A 19,795-nucleotide genomic window follows, 5' to 3' on the forward strand; every position below is an offset into this window, starting at 1 on the left:
GAACTCAGTGCTCAAAGAAGCATTAATGAAAATCACTCACAGGACAAATCCAGATGAAAGATGGACTATTTATTTCCTTGTCCTTTGTGTCATCTGATATAAAACCACCAGCAGTACAAAATCACCAGCAGTGATCACCTATTCTAGTCACTTGGTTTCAGCAGTTCCTGGCAGAATTGAAACAGTCCTTACAAGAGACCTAAACTGGCTTTATGGTCTTGGAAACAGTGAATTCTCTCAGCGGACAGAACATACTATGCTTTGGATAGATTATAAATGCCATATTAGAACATCTTTTATATATATATCTTGCATGCCAAGATACTCAGATCTTGGAAGTTCATATGCTCCTTTACAGCAATGTTTGTCAAAAGCAGAATGGAAACAGTATTGTGTGAATGCCCATTACTGCTGAACTGTACTTCCAAGATGTTTCTCCTATGAACTCCTCAGAAACCCTGGAAGACCTCTCCCTTGTTTATCAACATGCTAAGTCATTTCTTCTGAAAGTAATGATACTTTCTCTCCATGACAAACAGCGATGTCTCTGACTCAGCTACACTCAATGTTGAGGGGGAACAGGAAAAGAGGTGGTAAGTGGACACAGTGCTCCAGTATCCAATTTGCGGAAAGCTTCCGAAAATTATCAGTACTGAAGTTTTTAAGTAGGCTTTGTCCTTAAGAAATCTGCCAGGACTGATTATCCCACTGTGAGGCCAAAGGACCCAATGTCCTGGAGAGTGATTCTGTCTCCAAACCAACAGTGAGACGTATAGGCAGGGCAGTAGGAGGATGTTCACATGCTTGCCTGTTGGTATGTGTTCACAGGGTCATGTATCAACGGTCACTTTGCCCTCCGCATGAGTGATCAGGTGGGCCAAGGAAGCTAATGATCCAACCAATGGACCAAATTTGGTGATGAATCCTAGTCACCTACCACAAGGCATGTTCTACATGTGCTAAGCAGATAGCAGAGGATTTACTCTGCAGGTCGGGCAAGCAGACCCTTCACTTGCACTTAAAAAAATATAAAATGGGAATACCTGCTTTGCAACTGCCAAGCAACCTTGACCTTCTAATGCCCCCACTCTCCCATAGCGTCTCCTGATTATCACAGGAGATCTTGGACAGAGAGAACTTCTTCCTGCCCCTTTCAATTTATGCTGTATAATTCCCAAGAATCACACAGAGAAGCAATGGTTCCTGAAGAGTCTGTTGGCTGGTCAGATAGCACTGGCTCTCCTCCTGCTTTCCAGCTGAGACATATCTTTACCAAGATTGTTAAAGGTACATTCTCAACACTTACCCAATATCCCTTTCCCACGTAAACAACTGATGTAATTGCCACAGCGATGTATGCAGTGGAAGTGGGTAGGGAGGAGGAATGTGTACGGCTGCCAGCAGACAGGGAGACTGTCTGCATATTTGTGACTAGGAAAGGAGGCAATCCTTCTATTCAGATATGGTCCAGAATATCGAGCTATAAAAGAAACCCTACAAGAAATGTCCTATTCTCTAATGGGCAAGGAGGATGCACACTGCAGCTCTGGATTGCCCTAGTCAATTTGAACTCTTCCACATTATGGGAAAGGAAGGAAGAAGTAAAGTGGTCTGAAAAGTGACATTTGGTTTATTTATTATAAACACCATGTCCACATAGACCCAGCTGCATGCAGGCTATCTGTGCAGGAGACCACAGAGCAGCAAAGCGATATCCTTCTTTGGCCCAACTGTATCTCATCCACTCTCCTGTTGTTCTCAAGTGCATCACAAATGATTAAGCAATGACAATGACCCGGGAGTTTGTATGGTGTAACTGCTGCTCATCACACAGTCAATCATCCCTGTGTTACCTTGTATTCCCCCCCATTTGTCTTTTGCACCCATCCCTATTGCCTTTCATCTCACACAGGAGCAGCAAGCTCTTTGGAGTATGGATTGGTTATGTACAGCACCGAGCACAAAAAGGCCCTAATTCCTCTAGCTGCTACCATAAATAAATAAATAGTAAAATTCAATAAATGATATAACTGCCCCCACATCAGCTGCCTGGCACCGCCCCCTGGCAGTGATCCAAATATTGAAATAGTGAAGCATGGAGTCTTCAAAGAAAGTTCTGTAAAACTCTCTCAAATAAAGGGAAGATTGCCAAGAGACAAATTTTCTGGAGGGAAAAAAATACAATTCTATCACCGGTATGTCAAGCTCAGTGGAAAAAGTATAACATGATACCAACCAAGTTGGGGAAAGGGCTAAAAAAAAAAAAAAAACCCAGCAAAAAGTAAATGTTGCATGTTGCACTTTCTCATGTATGAATAACAGATCGGGAGATCTCCTAGATGCCTGTACAGTGAACCGTATGGAGCCTGTGAAAGTTAAATATAGTGCTCCATTCTAGGGCCTTAAATATTTGTGCACGAGAGTGCCACCTTGTGGCTCAACTGCCACTGCTCTGTGTAATAAAACCATCTCAAGGGAGGGAAGAGTAGTCAAGATGGCTGCCTCAGGAAATACTTGTGTGTTTTTTCCCTTCCCCACTGCTGACTGCTGCCCTGTCTGAGCTGCATGGTTTCTAAATCACTACCAACATGGCCTCCTCAGAAACCTACTGGAGAGAGCTCTTAAAGTGATAACAGTGTCAGTAGGGGAGAATCAGAGTTATAAGCTGATCACTTACCACATCAGTCATGCCACAGAACTCATCCAGCCTTATTAACATCTCGTCTATAGTTTCTTCGACTTCTTTTACCTGAAAAACAAATAGATTATATGTATGTAAGTGTGTATTTAATTGCGTCTATAAATTAAAGGCAGCACAGCCTTGTCAGAATGAACATCAGTATGAGCCGAATCCTGTTTTGACCAAAATTATGTTTCTTTGTCAAAAGCTAAGTCTGGGAGTGGAAGAAAATGTTTTGATTTCAGGTTAGCCATAAGATATGGTACATCGTTCTTTCCCTCTCAGAAACACAGATCAACCTGAGGAATTTTCAAGCAATCACAGGATAGTCAAATCCAAGGGTTCAAAAAACATGAATCTGGTGCCCCAAATTCATGGGATTGTTTTACAAATCATGAAATATTAAAAAAAAAAATAGGGTCCTTTAATTTAAGACCTCTCGTAACACAAGATTCCAGGAAATCGGGCTTCATGAAAAAAAAAAAACCTCCAAAAATCATAAGACTTGAGATAATGGCAAAGAGCTGGCAACACTGCAATCAAACAGATTATCTTCCAAGCCTGGTTTCTTATGATTACATCATTATTTAAGATGACTCCATTGCACATGTAACAGGCAGGTTACAGTCCTGATTTTGCAATAAATTCTCTGTATCACCCTACTCGCTTTAGTGGCAGTGCACCCAGAGATGACCTATTGTAGGAATAGCATCTTACCACTCAATCGCCATTCTAAAGACATCACTAACACTTGGATATGAATAGTACCAAAGTGTGATTTAAAACCCAAACACTTGTAACAGCCCATGTTATTTTTACTGAAAGTATTTTTAAAAAAACTATTGCAAGAACTACTTGACTTAATATAGTGAAGGTGTTCTCTAGGTAACACACAACAACTCACTTGAAGAAAAACCAAAAATTCATGCAAGTCCTTTTTCCAGGAGGTCACTTTTGTTTTCTCATAAATTTATCAAAGATGAAGCAAAAATTAAAAAATAATGCAGATTTCAACACAAAAGGTGCATGTGTATTTGTCTGGAGCCAAGACACTCTGTGTACACGCTGCTTGCAGAAAAACAGGAAACCTGCTGAATTGTTGCTATTTATATGAAATTTGTCAATAAAAAAGTGTGATTGTAAAAAAATTCAGTAAAGTGGCGCGACCAAAAGGTAGACAGAACTATCCAGAGCCCAAAAATTCATTCTGGACATATTTTCAAAATTAAATTAAATCACTGGGGAATGAAAAATAGAGAGACTCTAAACAGAAAAAATGTATCCACAGTATAACTTATCCCTCAAATTTAATCAGTTTTTGAACCTAGGAACCAACCTTCTGCCTGTGTCTTGGGACATGCAGGGAACAGGTTATTTCTAACTCAGATTCAGTTATGCCCCCACACAATCCACAACATGAAAATACTGCAACTGAAGAAACGTTTACAGAACAAAGGGAAATCATGCTATTTTTAAGGTTAGTTTGCTTGAATATTCATTGAGAAAACCAACTAAAGGGAGAAACAAGAGTAAAAGTGTCAAAGTAGGGCCATTATCATCCCATCTTATACTCTCAATGATTTGTTCAGCTTTTCTCCTAAATGTATTATTATTTTGCTTGCATAAAAGACAACTCATCTAAATTGCCAACATGAGTTTCAAATTGGGTAGATATCAATACTGCACTATTGATACTATTTATTTAGTTTTGTTAGTCTCTAAGGTGTTACAGGACCATTGTTTTTTAATTTTTTTTTAATAAAAGAAAGGTACTTTTTTTAAAAGAAAGGTATAAAAGAAAGGAAAAGAAAAAAGGGAGCTGGAGGAGGAAGGATGAGGTAATAAGAATGAAGTTTTTAATGAGGGCTAATGCACAGCATGTTGGAGTTCAAACTTTGCTTTTGTTAATAGTCTAAAATAGGGTAGCTTGAACTTGATATGGTGGAGGAGTCAGTGCCAATGGAAGTAGGGTTGCCAGGTGTCCGGTATTGACCTGGACAGTCTGGTATTTTCACCTCCTGTCCAGTAAAAAATTCAGAAAATACTGGACACCTGAAATGTCCGATATTTTCTGGGGTTTTTTCCCCTGCTAGGAGGTGAAAATACCAGATACCTTGCAAACCTAAGACACCTAAGGCCCCTGGCCTCCCTCCTCCAGGGCCCCGGCCCCTTGCCCCCCTGCTTATCTGCGGGGGCTCGATCAAGAAAACAAGATGGCCACCAGCAAAAAGACCTGAAGCAAGGGCAAGCAATGCCTTCCCTGGGTTTTAGTGCTCAACCTCTCCACTCTAGTACTTAAAGGGGCCATGCTGTTTTAATGCTGTTTTATTTTATTTATTTTATTGTTTTGGGGGTTTTTTGCTTAATAACTCTCGGGGTCCTTTTTTTTCCCATCAAGAACTTTGGTCTCCCCCCCCCTCCTTTACTCCCCCCTCAACAGAATTTTCCCCCTGGGTTTTTTTTGGGGGTGGGGGAGAGTGTTCGATATTTTTGGTTAAACCATCTGGCAACCCTAAATGGAAGGGGATGAGGTGATTTCAGAAACAGGCAAGGAATATGATCTTGGAAGCTATATTTTGAATGGACTGAAGACGGGTTCCATGCAGTGCAATTCATCATACAGTCTCACTTTGCAAAATGTCATTTATACAAGCTGCACAACCAAAATACTTCACATAATTTGACTTAATATCCTAGCAAAGGATCAAAGGCCTTCACAACCATTAGAGCAATTTATTTGCAACTTAGATTAACAGTGAAACAGTCAAGATAACAAAATGAGGCAGGGAGAATTCCTGATGTGATGAGATACAAAGGAGACCACTCCTGCATGAACAGTGGTAAGATTGAAGGGATGGAAGGGGGAAAGCCTAATGCCAGAAGCATGGATGAGAGAAGAAAAGGAAAAACCAGTGCTACACAAACAGTAATTCTGCATACTCAGTACTTAGGCATGGTGTGGGGGGAGGGACAGCTGCCACTGGAAGCAGCCCAAGGAAAGACCACAGGACTACACACATTCAGTGGAAGAAATCTTTCTTGTAAACTGTAGCCACTATTCCAGATTATGGCTATTATGTAGCCACTATTCCAGATTATTCCTTTTTGCTGGTTATAGGGACTGGATTCTATTGCCTCCTAAACCCACAGGGTTGGGTATAAGGAAGGGGGTATCTGCATTTCATCCCTAGTGAACAAAGACTCACATTGCTTAACATACTTGTGAATGAATAGTTTGAGTGATCGCCAGATACAGTTAGGAAATTTGCTTCCTATGGAGTGAGGATGATATTTAGGCAGCACCAGCTCGCTCATTACACATGTGGATAAGCAAAGGAGAAAGTTCCATATAACAGTATAATCTTAGCAGAAGCATTCAACGACATACTCTGCATTAAAGATTTTGACCCCATTCACACTAAGGACTAAAAGTATAAAACATAAATTCACATCACCTGGCTGGGGTCCTAGGCACTATTACAACAGACATAATTAATAAAGCAAATACTACTGCAGTAATTCTCAACCTAATCTACAGCAGGATCCTGCCCATTTAGTAACAGGGGAATAACAGGGTATCACATCCCCCCCTCCATCTGAGAACCCATGAACTAATAAGATGCATTTACGCAGTTAGAGCAAGATTATTATGGAGGGCGGGAGCAGATCAGTGGGTTTCAGTGGCAAAGGGAAGAGAACGCAGTCTGAATGGAATGCAAGTGCAGCAGCAGCTAAGGAGCAGTAGGAAGGGAAAAGTTCAGGAGAGCAACACTCAGAGGCCAGTAAGGGAAAACCATGAAATCACAAAATGGGTGGAGGGGAGGAGCAGAGCAAGACATCAGGCACATGGAGGCAGGAAATAAACCTGGCATCTGCTTTCACAGGAGCAGCAATATCACAATAAGCTGCACAACTGGACTAAGACCAATTCAACCTGCAAACACACGTTACTAATACTAATATTTTGCAGCTCAGTGACATCTCACTCTTGGCAAACATTAAGAAATTAAGCTTCAAACTAGGGATGTTAAAACAGTTGTTTAACCATTTTAACTCTGGACTTGCTGCCTGAACCGCTACCTGCCATGGCCGTGGGGTTCCGCCTCCAGTCCTAATGGGGCTGCCCCGGCATGGCTGGCTGCCAGCAAAGGTCGCCAGCAACGGGCAGTTAACTATTAAATCTACAGATAAGCCTCCTGCTTACTGGTATGTTTAACGGTTAACCATTTAAACATCCTTACTTCAAACCCCATCTCCATTTTACAAATGGTTAAACTGAGCCATAGAGTAGCACAGTGACTTGCCAGTCAGCAGCACTAAGCCAACAGGAGACATCACAGGTGCCTGCTCAAGTTTATGGAAGGAATCTAAAACTCCTACACCTACCCAAGACAGTAAGACCAAAGCTTTGGCAAAAGAACTTAGCCATGACCATATTACTAAAGGAGGGACTGGATATAGTGAGTGTTTGAACAGGAAACACATATGTACTATTTACTGAATAGTGCGGATTCTTGTCAAATAATATATATGAAGTTCTGCCAAAAACTTTTAAATTTTATTTTACTGACCAACAAGGAAAGGTTAAAAAAACTGAGACTGTTTAGTCTTGAGAAAGGACAACTGAGATAAACTAGATAATCTTTAAATATGATAAGGGCTGTGATAAAGAGCACTATGATTATTTTCAGGAATAACGGCATTGCGCAAGAGTGTTTTTCTTGCGCAAGAAGGAGCAGTGTAGACAGCTCCTTCTGGCGCAAAGAGCCTCTTCTGCAAAAATGGTGGCTCATTAGATATGCAAATGAGGCTCGGTGATATTCCACGCTTAGCCTCATTTGCATATCTCTGGAGCAAGATCGCGCCAGTGTAGACATAGCCATGGAGAACAATTGAAGGTAGGACAAGAAGTAATGGGCTTAATCTGCAGCAAGGGAGATTTAGGTTAAATATTAGGAAAAAAAATTATAATTGTAAGGATGGTTAAGTTCTAGAATAGACTTCCAAAGGAAGCTGTGGAATCCCCATCATTGTCGATTTTTAGGAACAGGTTAAAGAAACACACATCAGGTATGATCCAGATTTATTTGGTACTGCCTCAGTACAGCTGAACCTAATGACTTGTCAAGGTCTCTTCCAGCCCTACATTTCCATGATTCTATGATATAAGAGTATTATTTATACAACACCATAAACAAACCTGGAAAAGGAGTAACAGAATCCCTATCTTAGCTTACTTTCTAAGGGACCTGATTGACCTCCCATTGGCATCAGTGAAAATTCTGACATGGACTTCAACAGGAAGACGACCAGATCCTGCAAAATTGCATGACAACAGAAGATAAGCATTTGGCAAGAAAGGAGGAGAAAGAGCAGGAAACCAGAACTAGTGCTTCAGAGGGGTAGCTGAGTTAGTCTGTAACTAGTTTTTAGAAGTTTTTTCTAATATTTTTCTAAAAGTTTTTTTCTAATATGATCATTTCGTTAGATGCATCTTGGAGGTTCCACAGTTAATTTATTTTTAAGAAGTTATTGCTTTGAAGACCAAAATTTAAAGGCCATAATAAATGGGATTCACTCTGATCACAAATGTCCCCAATATTCCATATGTCTTGATATGTTTAACTTATAATGTGTCATCAGATCTTCCACCTCCTTCAGAAACCAACCATTATAACAAGAAGGAAGAATAAAAGGAAATCTGGCTCTTTAGAAAACCTCAGCAGCAGTAAGAAAAGTGACTGTACAAAAAATACAAGCAGCCAGCTGACTAATGACATCTACAGACAGTTGGAGAGACACAATATTTATATATTTATATATATAAAAAGAAAATCTACACAAGCCCTTACCTTTGATTATATCCCTTTCCTTACCCTCTATATGGGTATGTCTACACTTGCACCCTCTTTCGAGAGAGGGATGCAAATTAAGACATTCAAAATTGCAAATGAAGCCAGGATTTAAAATCACGTTATGGCGTTATTTTGAAATAGTGCTATTTCAAAATAACAGCTGCTAAGACACAGTTATTTCAAGAGAAAACCCTTCTCTCGAAATAACCCTTATTCCTCATACAATGAGATTTACCAGTTATTTCGAGAGAAGGGTTTTCTCTCGAAATAACTGCATCTTAACAGCGTCTGTTATTTCAAAATAGTGCTATTTCGAAATAGTGCCATAATGCGATTATGCAACTGAAGTGCAGGATATTTAAATCCCAGCTCATTTGCAATTTCAAATGTCTTCATTTGCATCCCTCTCTCGAAAGAGGGTGCAAGTACAGACATACCCTATGTTGCTTGCCTTTTTAGATGGCAAACTCCTTTGGCCTGAAACCATGTCACCTTTGGCACTTGTACAGAACCAAGGACAAAGGGATCCTGATTCTGATCAAAGCCTCTAGTTATTACTGCAAATTGAACATACAATAAATAATACAATAACAGTTTCTTAAATGCTCTAAATCACTTTGTCCTCACCAATTTCTTTAATGCTCAGATATGCTCAGTTTACAAGTCAGGGAAGAAATTTTCTAAGTCTCAGCACTTGCAGGCACAAGCTGGTTTCTGGAAACCATGCTGGGTTTTTTTCCCACTTGAGACGGTGCCAACAGTAAAAAAGATCATGGAATACAAATTCAGCAAGGAATTTTGAGGAAGATGCACAAGACTGGAACTTTACCATTCCACAGCTTTACAACATAGCCAGCTACACAAGCTTGCTCTCCTCACAAGCTAATAACTTGATTCATGAGAAAGCCCCCCTGCATTTTCAAAGCACTAGAGGAAAGATTTAATTGCACCACTCATCAACATCACATGGCTATCTACATGCACACACAAATACGAGCAGAAGGTCTCAGAATTGCATTTGCAGGTTTGTACACTTTATTTCCTAATGTGATTTGCATGGTTGTGGAACACAATAATTGCACATGCAAATAGATAAATTGTCTGTTTGAGCAATCCCTGAATTTGCAGTTATAGTAATGACATGTAGATCTGCAACCCAGTCACATAACATCCAAGTAGCCCTTTAAGTATAGTCACACATCAAGGTCTAGATATTTTTAACTGTCTGTGAAGTCTCTGTGATGGCATAGGCCATCACACTATTTGCACATACATGTTTTGCCCACAGAATGCTAAAAACCTGACCTTAAACATCTAAATGGTAGTAGACTCAATCAGAAGGATCTTCTGCCCTGCTGTAGACAAAGATTATAAATATTTATATACTATACCAGCTCTGTCTCCTTCCCTTTTGGATACAAAAAGACACCAAGAGGAGTCACAGTCGTCTGGACTCTGAGGAATCATGTTAGTTGAAAGGAATCTATCAGTTCCTATGATTGTGCAGTGTAGCCTTGAATAAGAGCTCTAACAGCTCAGAAGCTTGTCCCTCATCCCAATAGAAGTTGGTCCTATAAATAAAATTACCCGCCCATCTCATCTCTCTAAAATGCACCGGAACAGATTTTTAGCTACTATAAACTGGCATAATTATGTCAGGAGAGCTACGTCAATTTACACTTTCTGATGATTTGGTCCATCGTGTCCCTCAGATGGTAGGGATTTAAGCAGAGCCATTCCATAGCAAAGTCATAATTTTTACACATTAAGGTGGAACCTGAGTAACTACTTTCTGTTCCAAAAAAGAGGGAGAAATGTTTTCCCACTCTCCTTGCACCCCCACCCCTTAGCAGGCTCTGTACATAACAGCACTAGAGAAGGCCAGTACTTAGGAGAGGAAACAACATATTCTCTTCAAATAAAGACTACAACTGTCCCGTGAGCGCACACTACTAAAAGACAAATTTAGCATGTGGATATTAGAGATGTTAGGAAGCATGTAAATTGGTAATCTGACAAAAATTTTGTAGGTTACACAATTAACTGCTGCAGCTCTGCATTGAATGGACCTTGGTAGCTGGCAGGCAGGCAGGCACGCTGACTCAGTCCCGGCTCGTGCTAGTTCCTGGCAGCTATCCCTGCTGCAGCTATGCATTTAAAGTATATCCCAAAATACTAGGCTCATCAGTTAATTATGTACATGGATACACGTTCACACCCCTAGTTTCTACCAGTGGTGCACATCCGCACATGCCTCAATGCACATATCAAAATGTAATCTGCATATGGATGGAAAAAAATTAGAGGGAACATTGGTCACAAGGACTAAAATAGGAAAGGATACAGGACAGGAGTGATATTTATCAACAGTGATGCTTATATTCTATGTTCATTAAAAAATAGCGTAAGCCTATTCTAGTCAGACTGACATTTAATTAATGCTTTACTGTTGGAAGCATTATATGCAAACATAATAATAATTAAAAAAAAGTAAAGAGATACCAACTCTAAGAGATTTCTTGGCACTGTCTTTTTAAAACACCAGAGCAGGATGGCAAAGTAGGTTCAGACATCCTGTTTTTGCACTGGACTCAGCTGCATGTGTTCAACTGTTTCATAGCAATTGTGAAAACAGGAAAAAGTAGACTGAGCCCCTAATTATGTATTTACTGCACTTTCTATAATGGCTCAAAGGGGACTATAACAAATTGCAGCACAAATCACACTCATTGTTAACCACCCGTAATAAAGCACTTGGTGAGCAGACCATAACAAGCTCCCTTCAGGTGATTATGGAAGTCAACAAACATTCATATGACAGACACCCAAAGGATCTCAGCATTAAGGGTCAGAGACAAAATCCACTCAGCACATTTCAGAGCTATGACAACAACATAGGGGGGTGGCCTTGGATCCTTAACTAAACGTCTGGTCTACACTATGAGCTTAGGTCAATGTATTCAGCATTAGGTGAAATTTGTAAAGAATGTATCTACAGTGCCCAGCAGAGGCATCCCATCCATAAGAGGATTCAGGGTGGCCACCCCAGGTCCCATGCTTGGAGGGGGTGGGGAGGAGGAGTCTGCTGCAGTCACCTCAACCGTCCTATCAATAGGAAGGGTGAGGAGGATTACAAGGCCTGGAGCAGGGTAGCAGCTGGCGTCCTTCCTCCAGCACTCACCGTTATAGCAGGAGCCAGAGTGGTCGAGCAGCCTGCTCTGCCACACTGCTCTCTCATCCGGCTGCATTCCATTTCACCATGACAGCAGGAAGCAAAACACCCTGGCCCCTGAGAACTCCATTTCCTGCCATGGTGAATGTGGGAAGGGGGATCCTACCCCTTCTGCCACTCTGTGGCAGGCCCCATAATACTCCAGCTTGCATTGCTCTGGGAGGAAGCAAGGCAGCAGTGCAGGGGCAGAGCTTGGAAAAGGCCCAGGGCCTCGTACCTGGGGAGGGGGAGCGAGGGGGATTACCCCAGACCCCATTCTCCCCTAGGAATGGCCCTGTTGCTCAGTCCCTCCCATTGACCTAAAAGCTTTTAAAATCTACCCTTGTACTCCACCTGAACCTGAGTAAAGCCTGAGGCAATATTCATACCTCAAATTAAGAGCAGTATAAAGTTAAGTGCTCAGTTACTGGTGTCCAGATGATGATCCAGAGTACTCTATTGCATAGGTGTGCATAGATGACTCCTGGTAGCATTAACTATGCCCTGCCAAAATTTTAATTGCTAACCGGGATGTCCCTTCATGCCCTCTCCATGTCCCTCTGGGTAGCCTTCCCTGCACCTCCTCACTCACCCCGGAGGTACCAGTCACCTGTACCGTATTGTAAACACCCCAGCAAGCAGTGTTCACTGTAAGATGTGCGCTTGTGCAGCCTCAAATGCTGCTCAGCTGATTAGCAGAGCACCACTGCTAGGTTTTTGTTTCTACTGGTAGTGAACATAAACACATGCCATGGTGCACACCAAAAAAAATATTCCACAGCTGCATGGAAAAAATCCACACATGGATAGAAAGATTAGAGGAAACATTGCTGACGAGTGCTTTGAACTCCAATGCTCTTCAGCCAAGTGAGCCAAGCCCTGGGAACTTTTAAATATTCATTTCCCATTGCAGCACCATGAAAAGCTCACCAACACAGCTGAGCATGCATGCCCAGGGTTACAAACACCTCCAACATGAAGCATTCAAGAGATAGTGGATCTGATTGCTGGGGAGGGGAAAGAAAGTCTGTGCAGGCAGAGCTCTTAACCAGCAAAAGAAACACTGATATCTATGCCAGTATTTCACAGGGAAAAGTTGATAAAGGCTACACCAGGGAAGTGCAACAATGCCGCATGAAAATAAAGGAGGTTAAACAAGCACACAACAGGGCAAGGCTGTTTCTGAGCCACAGACATGGGAGGCTGACAACATGAACTCATAACTACCCGCAACCATGTTTTCATCCCATAAGGCATTGGGACCCTAGCCCAGAATTCCAATCTGCTGCAAGGACTGTGGGATAACATCCAGTGCATCACTCCTTGAGTCAATGCAACCCCTGCAGTTTGGATGTGCTCCATCATCCACAGCTACTTAGTAGGGCCATGCAAAATTACATTTGTTAAATCAGATGTTCAAAGTTGAAATAAATAAAAATCTATCTAATACCAGGCCCTTAAATACAAGAACATCAGTCCAGATTGGCCCATTAGTCCACCTCTGTTCCCTTTCAGGAATGCAGTTGTATTTAACTTGAAGTGTTTAATAAATAAAGACCTCTGAATTTCTCAGTGCTTTTGTTGAAAAGTTAAATGAAAACCATCACTATTTCACGTCTCAATGTAAGATAAAAAAATACATTTGGGTTCTAGTCTTGAGAGTTTTCCTTTCTGCATCTTCCTTCATGCAAAACCACTGATCAAAAGACATGGCCTAACACATTTTCTGCAACTTGGTTCTCTGTCCTTCTCCGAACTATTTAAAGCCACTTTACTCTTTTGCCACTCCCCTATGAATCTTTTCACTGGCTTCTTGTTTCCCATCACATCAAGTTCAAACTCCTATAATCTCAGCCCTAACACAACTCATTTGCTCCTAGTTTCAGCATTATGTCCTGTACATCCCTGAATCATTTTCTAATTCTTGTGCTTCACGACCACCACCACCCCCCCAAAAAAACACTCTTCTTCCAAGACCCTGCCTTCCTTTTTCTTCACCCTAGTAACCACTCTCTCTTTCACACTGCTGTCCTGGGTCTGCTGTATCTTAGAGCCTGTAACCATTATAGGGCTGGCAATATTTGTAAAGTGTCATATTAATTCGGAGCAGGAAATACTAATATTAATTTACAATGGGGAATATTAAGAAACAATATCCAGTTTTTTCTACCAGGTTTTTCTCCAAGCTCTTCTCACCTACTCAAAAGTTAAAACTCCTTTGCCGGTACCTGAAGGTCTCCCTGAGAACTTAACAGAGACCAAATAAAAAAAAATGGTCCTTCAAAATAATTGAACTAAAGAACTAAGAAACTTAAAACACAACTATGGTCCTGTAGCACCTTAGCGACTAACCAAAGCATATAAACAGTATCAGGAGCTTCCTTGGATGAGCAAGAGATGGGGAGAGGAAGGCAAGGGGAGAAATAACCGCACGCAGGGAAGGGAAAGGAGAGAATACACTTTATAGCTTGGGAAGCGTTTGAACCATTAGAGCAGCGTCAGGAATGTCCTGGCTCCCCACCATCACCTCCGACCTACAGCGTATCAGCAGGGAACCCTCCTGCCAACCGAGGGACGAGGCGCTGGGCAGCTGGCACACCAGGCGCAATGATGATCCAGGGTCGGATTCTCCTGGCAGGGGACCAGTTCTAATAATCTCGCTGGGCTGCTGGGATCGACGTGCGGGGCAGTTTCTCGCCCATCACACACACAGGGGGACGGGCGGTAACTACAATCCAGAGGGAGCGACCCTCGTCACTCTCTGCTCCTCCCGTGCCTGCCGCAGCAAGCTCTCCCCCTCCCCCAGCCGGTGGAAGTGGGGGGCACGAGAAGACAGGGACGCGCCCCAACATCCCCCCGGAGCAGCGGGGGAAGCGCCATGAGCCTGCCCATCCCCGCTTCCCTCCCCGGCCCGCGCCTACCTCCTCGCCGGGCTCGGGGGGCAGGCAGAGGGCAAAGCGCTGAGCCCCGCTCGCCTCCGCTTCCTCCCGTAGCAGCTGCCGCCTAGCGGCGGCGACTCCCTCCTCCCAGCCCCCGCCTGCGCTCATGGCAGCCCCCGGCTGGTCCCCGCCCAGGCCCGGCGGCTGCACGGGGCTTTCCCTCAGCCGCGGCGCGCCCAGTTGCCCGGGCAGCCTCCAGCTGCGGCCGGTGCGGCAGCGGCTCGCAACCGAGCTCCGGGCGCCACCTAGCGGGGCGCGGCGGGAACTGGGGCGGCCGGCGGCGCTGCCCCTGGCGGGGGCGCTGCAGGCCTGGAGCCGGGCCCCGGCCCGGGCTGCCGCCGACGCTCCCGCCTCACGCAGGCGCCGGCTTGGAGCGGGGCAGGGCCGCGGCTCTGCTCCCGGGGAGCGACCCCCCAGCAGGCAGCTGCCGGCTTTGGGGAGCCCTGGCCTCGCGCTCCTGCTGCAGCTTTGGGTGCGCCCCCCACTGGGAAGGAAGGATGGAAAACCATTGCTCTGGAAAAGGGGGGGGCCTTGCACCTGACCCGCCCGCTGCTAAAGGCAGAACGGGCCTGGCCCTAGAACAAGTGGGGAATAGGGTTGCCAGGTGTTCAGTTTTCAACGGGACAGTCCAGTATTTGAGCTATTTGTTCGGGAAACAAATTGAGACAATAGAAATGTCCGGTATTTTCTAAATAAGCTGTAATGTAGATCTAATGCAGTGTCAGGTGTGTCTGGTATTGTTGTTGAAACCATCTGGCAACCCTAGTGGGGAACCTTTTTTGGGACAGGGGCTAATGACCCACAGAAAAATCAGTAGGAGATGCAGTCAAGTGAGAAACCCCCTCCCAAAAAAACCAAACCCTCACTGATATGCCCCCCCCCCCAGAAGGAGAAAGACCCTCCTCTCATTCCCACACACCAGGGCCTGGGGGGGGGAGGTTAGTTGATTTTGTGTGCTCCAGCCCCACAGAGGGACAGAGGGAGGGGCTGAAGCAGCAGTGCAGGCTCCCTAGTGCTAGGGTGTAGCCCTGAACCTTGGGGGCCACGTGCCATTCCCAGGCTTTCCATTCTATATGCTAGAAGCCAGTGCGTTCTGAGTTAAAGAGCTGGCCTCCTGCAGCTTGGGCCACTGTCAGAGCTGGGGCTGCCCTGGCTCTAGGTTCACTGCCATGTCAAAGCAGGCAGTGGCGGAGGAGAACAGTTCTTGGATAGCAGCCATCTGAATTGCGGTTCCAAAGAGGATGGAGAGAGGTGTTCTCAGTTGTGACAGATGACAGGAGGAGGAGCAGTGAGAAAGATCTATGTTAGATATTAGAAAAAAATTTTCACTAGGGGGGTGGTGAAGCACTGGAATTGATTATCCAGGGGGATGGTTGAATCTCCATCCTTAGAGGTTTTTACGTCCCAGCTTGGCAAAGCCCTGGCTGGGATGATTTAATTGGAATTGGTCCTGCTTTTAGCAGGGGGGTGGACTCAATGACCTCCCGAAGTCTCTTCAACCCTATGATTCTATGTTTGCCACAGGGTTACATGAGAAATTCCAGTCTTGGGAGAATGCGCTGTGGGCTGGAGAGGCAGTCATATGTCACTTAAGCTAAGGGAAGCAGTTTGAGTGGGGGTGGGGAGTTAACCAATGTTCCCTCTAATTTTTTCCATCCATGTGCACAATACATTTTGTTGTCCTCAGGTAGGCATGTGTAGACGTGCACCACCAGTAGAAAGACATGCTGCAGAGTGTAGGCACTCTGCTAATTAACTGGGCAGCATTTGAATCTCTTCTGGGCAGCAGCCCAAGCACTCAGCTTACACTGAAACACTGAAACTCTTATTTAACTCCAGGGTGAAGGGATCCTGCAGGAGAAAGGAAGGCTTCAGCTGTCCCAATGATTTACTTCAACTTTCCAGTTAAGATGAGACTGACGCTCTTGTCTGGAAAGACTAGTGTTAACACACCTGATACATAAGGTATATGGGTGGGTAGCTTCGTTATGATAAAGATAGTTAGTGTATGCGGACTGGTGTGGGGGCAGAGGGGGACAAGAGTGCAGGAAGAGGCACCCAGAGGGATATGCAGGGGTACGCCATTTCACAGTTGAGATTTTAGCTGGTGTACCTCCCTGTAGCCAGACATGAACCCCATCTTGTCCCCCCCCTCCCCCCCAGAGAGCAAGAGAAAGGCAGTCAGCCTTTGATGCCCTGGGAACGCAGGTGTGCTGCCTGTCCCTGACTACCATAAACAGAAACCAGACAGTAAATGGGCTAGCTGACGACCCGGGGCCTCCCGTTGCCCTGATGGCTAGTACCAGTAATTGACACGCCTGCACTGTCCCAGGAGAGGAATCTTCGCCCATCACATACCAGAGATGCCCATTGTCTGCATTTTCCCAGATGTGAATTATGCTTTGCACCCTTCGTGAGAAACTAGGTGTTCAAAGCCATTTTTCCTAATTGGCCACTTGAGACCAGAAAGAAGCCTACATGACCCAAGGGGTATAAAGAGGGGTTTAGTAGCCCACCCCATTTGAGCTCCAATCATCTACACCTGCTGGCAGGTATTGATTGTCTCCCGAGGTCTGTGGGATGCCCAACCTCACCCTACTTCTGAGAGATTGAGAGAAAGACGTTGGCCACACCAAGTCTGGAACATGGGTGAGAATATATACCTGCTAGGTGTCTATTTTGCATGCATTTAATAAGAGCTCAGAGAACCAAAGGGGTTTCACGGTACCTATAAGTGACTTATTAGTGTAATTTCTGTCCTGTCCTTTGTAGTGGCTGTGTTATCTGTAACACAGTAGTAGCATTTAACAACTAAGTTTACCCTGTAACAATAAAATAGTAACTGTTTAAGCTTTAACCTGACTCCTTCAGTTGCTGTAACAGAACCAAGCACAATTTAAAGAACTTCAGCCGGTCATAAGGAACAGGTATAGGAAGAGCTTGGGCGTTTTGGATTGTGTCACTCCCAGGTGACAGATCCGTTGGGGCATCTCTCAGCCTCCCCAGGCTGCCCGCTGCGAAGGGATTTCTGTATCCTAGCAGCTAAAATCTGAGGTGTTATAAGCTCTCCCTGTAAACTTATTGGGGCGCCCGTCAACCTCCTCCAGGTTGCCCGCTGCAAGGGACCCCGGTCTCAGCAGTTGAAGTCTCGGGTGTATAACATACACACCACACCCTGCCCTGACCATTTCGGCTGACACTCCCCAGTACTACTCGAGGCATCTATGTACAGATATATAAAATATGTGTTAATATAGATTCATTTCCTGACAAAGCTGTTTTGGCAACCTAACCCGCCCTCCCCCCCCCAACAATGGACAGTTCATTAATATTTCAGTTTTGTAGAAAGAATATAATTCTGTCAAAAACATATCCATGGAAAATATTCAAGCAGTTCTGATGGTGTTTGCCTGCAAAGTTATCCAACCCATGACTCAGAACAAGAAATGTAACCAGGCTTCATACAGAAAATATATCTGCTTGTAAGAGTTATACTGCTTTCTTCAAAGTCATTTGATGACTAAAGAAGTTGTCATATAACTTTGTTGCTGAATTTCTTCTTCTATAGCAGGGATGGGAAATAATTTTTGATGGGGGCCACTCCAAAATTTTGGTAAATGGTCAAAGGCTGGACTTATCCATGGATGGTTGGGGATAGTGTCTGGGATGGAGGTTGGGTGCAGAAGGGAGCTTGGGGTAGGGACCTGGAGTGGGTCTGAGTGGGATTTTGGGTGAAAGAAGTTATTGTGATGGGCAGGAGATTGGGTCTCTAAGGGGGTATGGGTGCAGGAAAGGACTCTGGCCTGGGGGCAGGATAAAAGGGGCGCTAGGTTTGGGAGAGAGTTGTGACCTGGGGACAAAAGATTTGGATGGTGAACTGGGGCAGGAGAACGTGGTGACCTGAGGCAGGGAGTTGGGGTATAGGAGGAGGCTGGGTGCCAGAGGCAGGCTGTGGCTGGGAGATGCTTACCTAGGCAGCTCCCAGCCAGGGGACCAGAGGGATCTTCAGGCAGACTTCCTGCCTGCCTCAACCTCAAGTCACTCAAAGTGGTTGGCTGCTCCATGCACTTCTCTCTGCCGTGCACCAGAGAGGGGGAGAGACTTTGTGCACTGCCTCCACCCCCAGCATAATCTCTCAGTTCCCATTGGCCAGAATTGGTGGGGCACAAAGATGCACATGGAACAACCAGCTGCTTTGGGTGGCTTGGGGACTGGAGTGCAGAGAGGATGTAGGATCTGAGAGGGATTTTGAGTGAAGGAGGATGTGATGGGTCTGAAGCTCCCCTGAGGTCCCGGGAGGTGGACCATGGGCCAGATTCAAATGCTTGTTGGCCGGATCTGGATCTTGTCCTCCCCTGTTCTATAGGAGTGTGGATGAGAACTATCCCCTATGCTTATCACACATAATTTCTTCTGATAGAAATGTAGCCGTGTTAGTCTGGTGTAGCTGAAACAAAATACAGGACTATGTAGCACTTTAAAGACTAACAAGATGGTTTATTAGATGATGAGCTTTCGTGGGCCAGACCCACTTCCTCGATCTGAGGAAGTGGGTCTGGCCCACAAAAGCTCATCATCTAATAAACCATCTTGTTAGTCTTTAAAGTGCTACATAGTCCTGTATTTTGTTTCATAATTTCTTCTGTTAGCACAAAGCATAAACACACCATTTCCTTGCTACTATTTTTTTTGTAATCCTCTTTTTTTAATACCATCTCTCCTTTTTAATAGTATAATGTGACCTGGAGCACTAAGAAGTTAAGATATTCCACCTTCTAATCACACAGCTCGCCACCATCTCTGCATGCCCTTAAGCAAGACATTTTCACAATCAATGTAATCCATTGATTACAGCTGCTCCTTAACCTCTGTGTCACTTTCCTCACCTGAGAAAAAGGGAATGTTGCCTACTATAGAGAAATGCTATCAGCATTTAGTTAACTTTTGTAACACTTTGTGAGGTTTTAAATTGTAATTATTATTAAAATGCCAGCATGAGGCTATGAATTCCATGACCCTCTACAAATACACTGGTGTATATTGGACCAAATTTAACAAACACACACTATAAACTGGCTTAAAGCAATATAACATGAACATTAAGCATGTG

The 19,795-nt window shown here is 44.1% G+C and overlaps 1 protein-coding gene across 3 annotated transcripts in view; it reads right to left on the reverse strand.

Moving 5' to 3' along the window:
* The window catches only part of BCAS4 (breast carcinoma amplified sequence 4), a 105,166-nt gene extending 90,243 nt beyond the window's left edge, over positions 1-14,923 (reverse strand). Inside the window, exons 1-2 of one of the 3 annotated variants that reach the window (XM_075901199.2) lie at positions 14,668-14,913; positions 2,678-2,749 (exon numbers count right to left, since the gene is read on the reverse strand). In XM_075901199.2, coding sequence (XP_075757314.2) covers positions 2,678-2,749; positions 14,668-14,793 — 198 coding nt within the window. In that variant the 5' untranslated portion in view covers positions 14,794-14,913. Of the gene's footprint in view, positions 1-2,677; positions 2,750-11,716; positions 11,804-14,667 lie in introns of those variants that run through there. The other 2 variants (XM_089769681.1, XM_089769680.1) reach the window with 2 other exon arrangements.
* Between the last annotated feature and the right edge of the window lie 4,872 nt (positions 14,924-19,795).

The sequence above is a fragment of the Pelodiscus sinensis genome, chromosome 17 (genome assembly GCF_052426305.1).
Source record: "Pelodiscus sinensis isolate ZL-2025 chromosome 17, ASM5242630v1, whole genome shotgun sequence".
Taxonomy (NCBI): Eukaryota; Metazoa; Chordata; order Testudines; family Trionychidae; genus Pelodiscus; species Pelodiscus sinensis.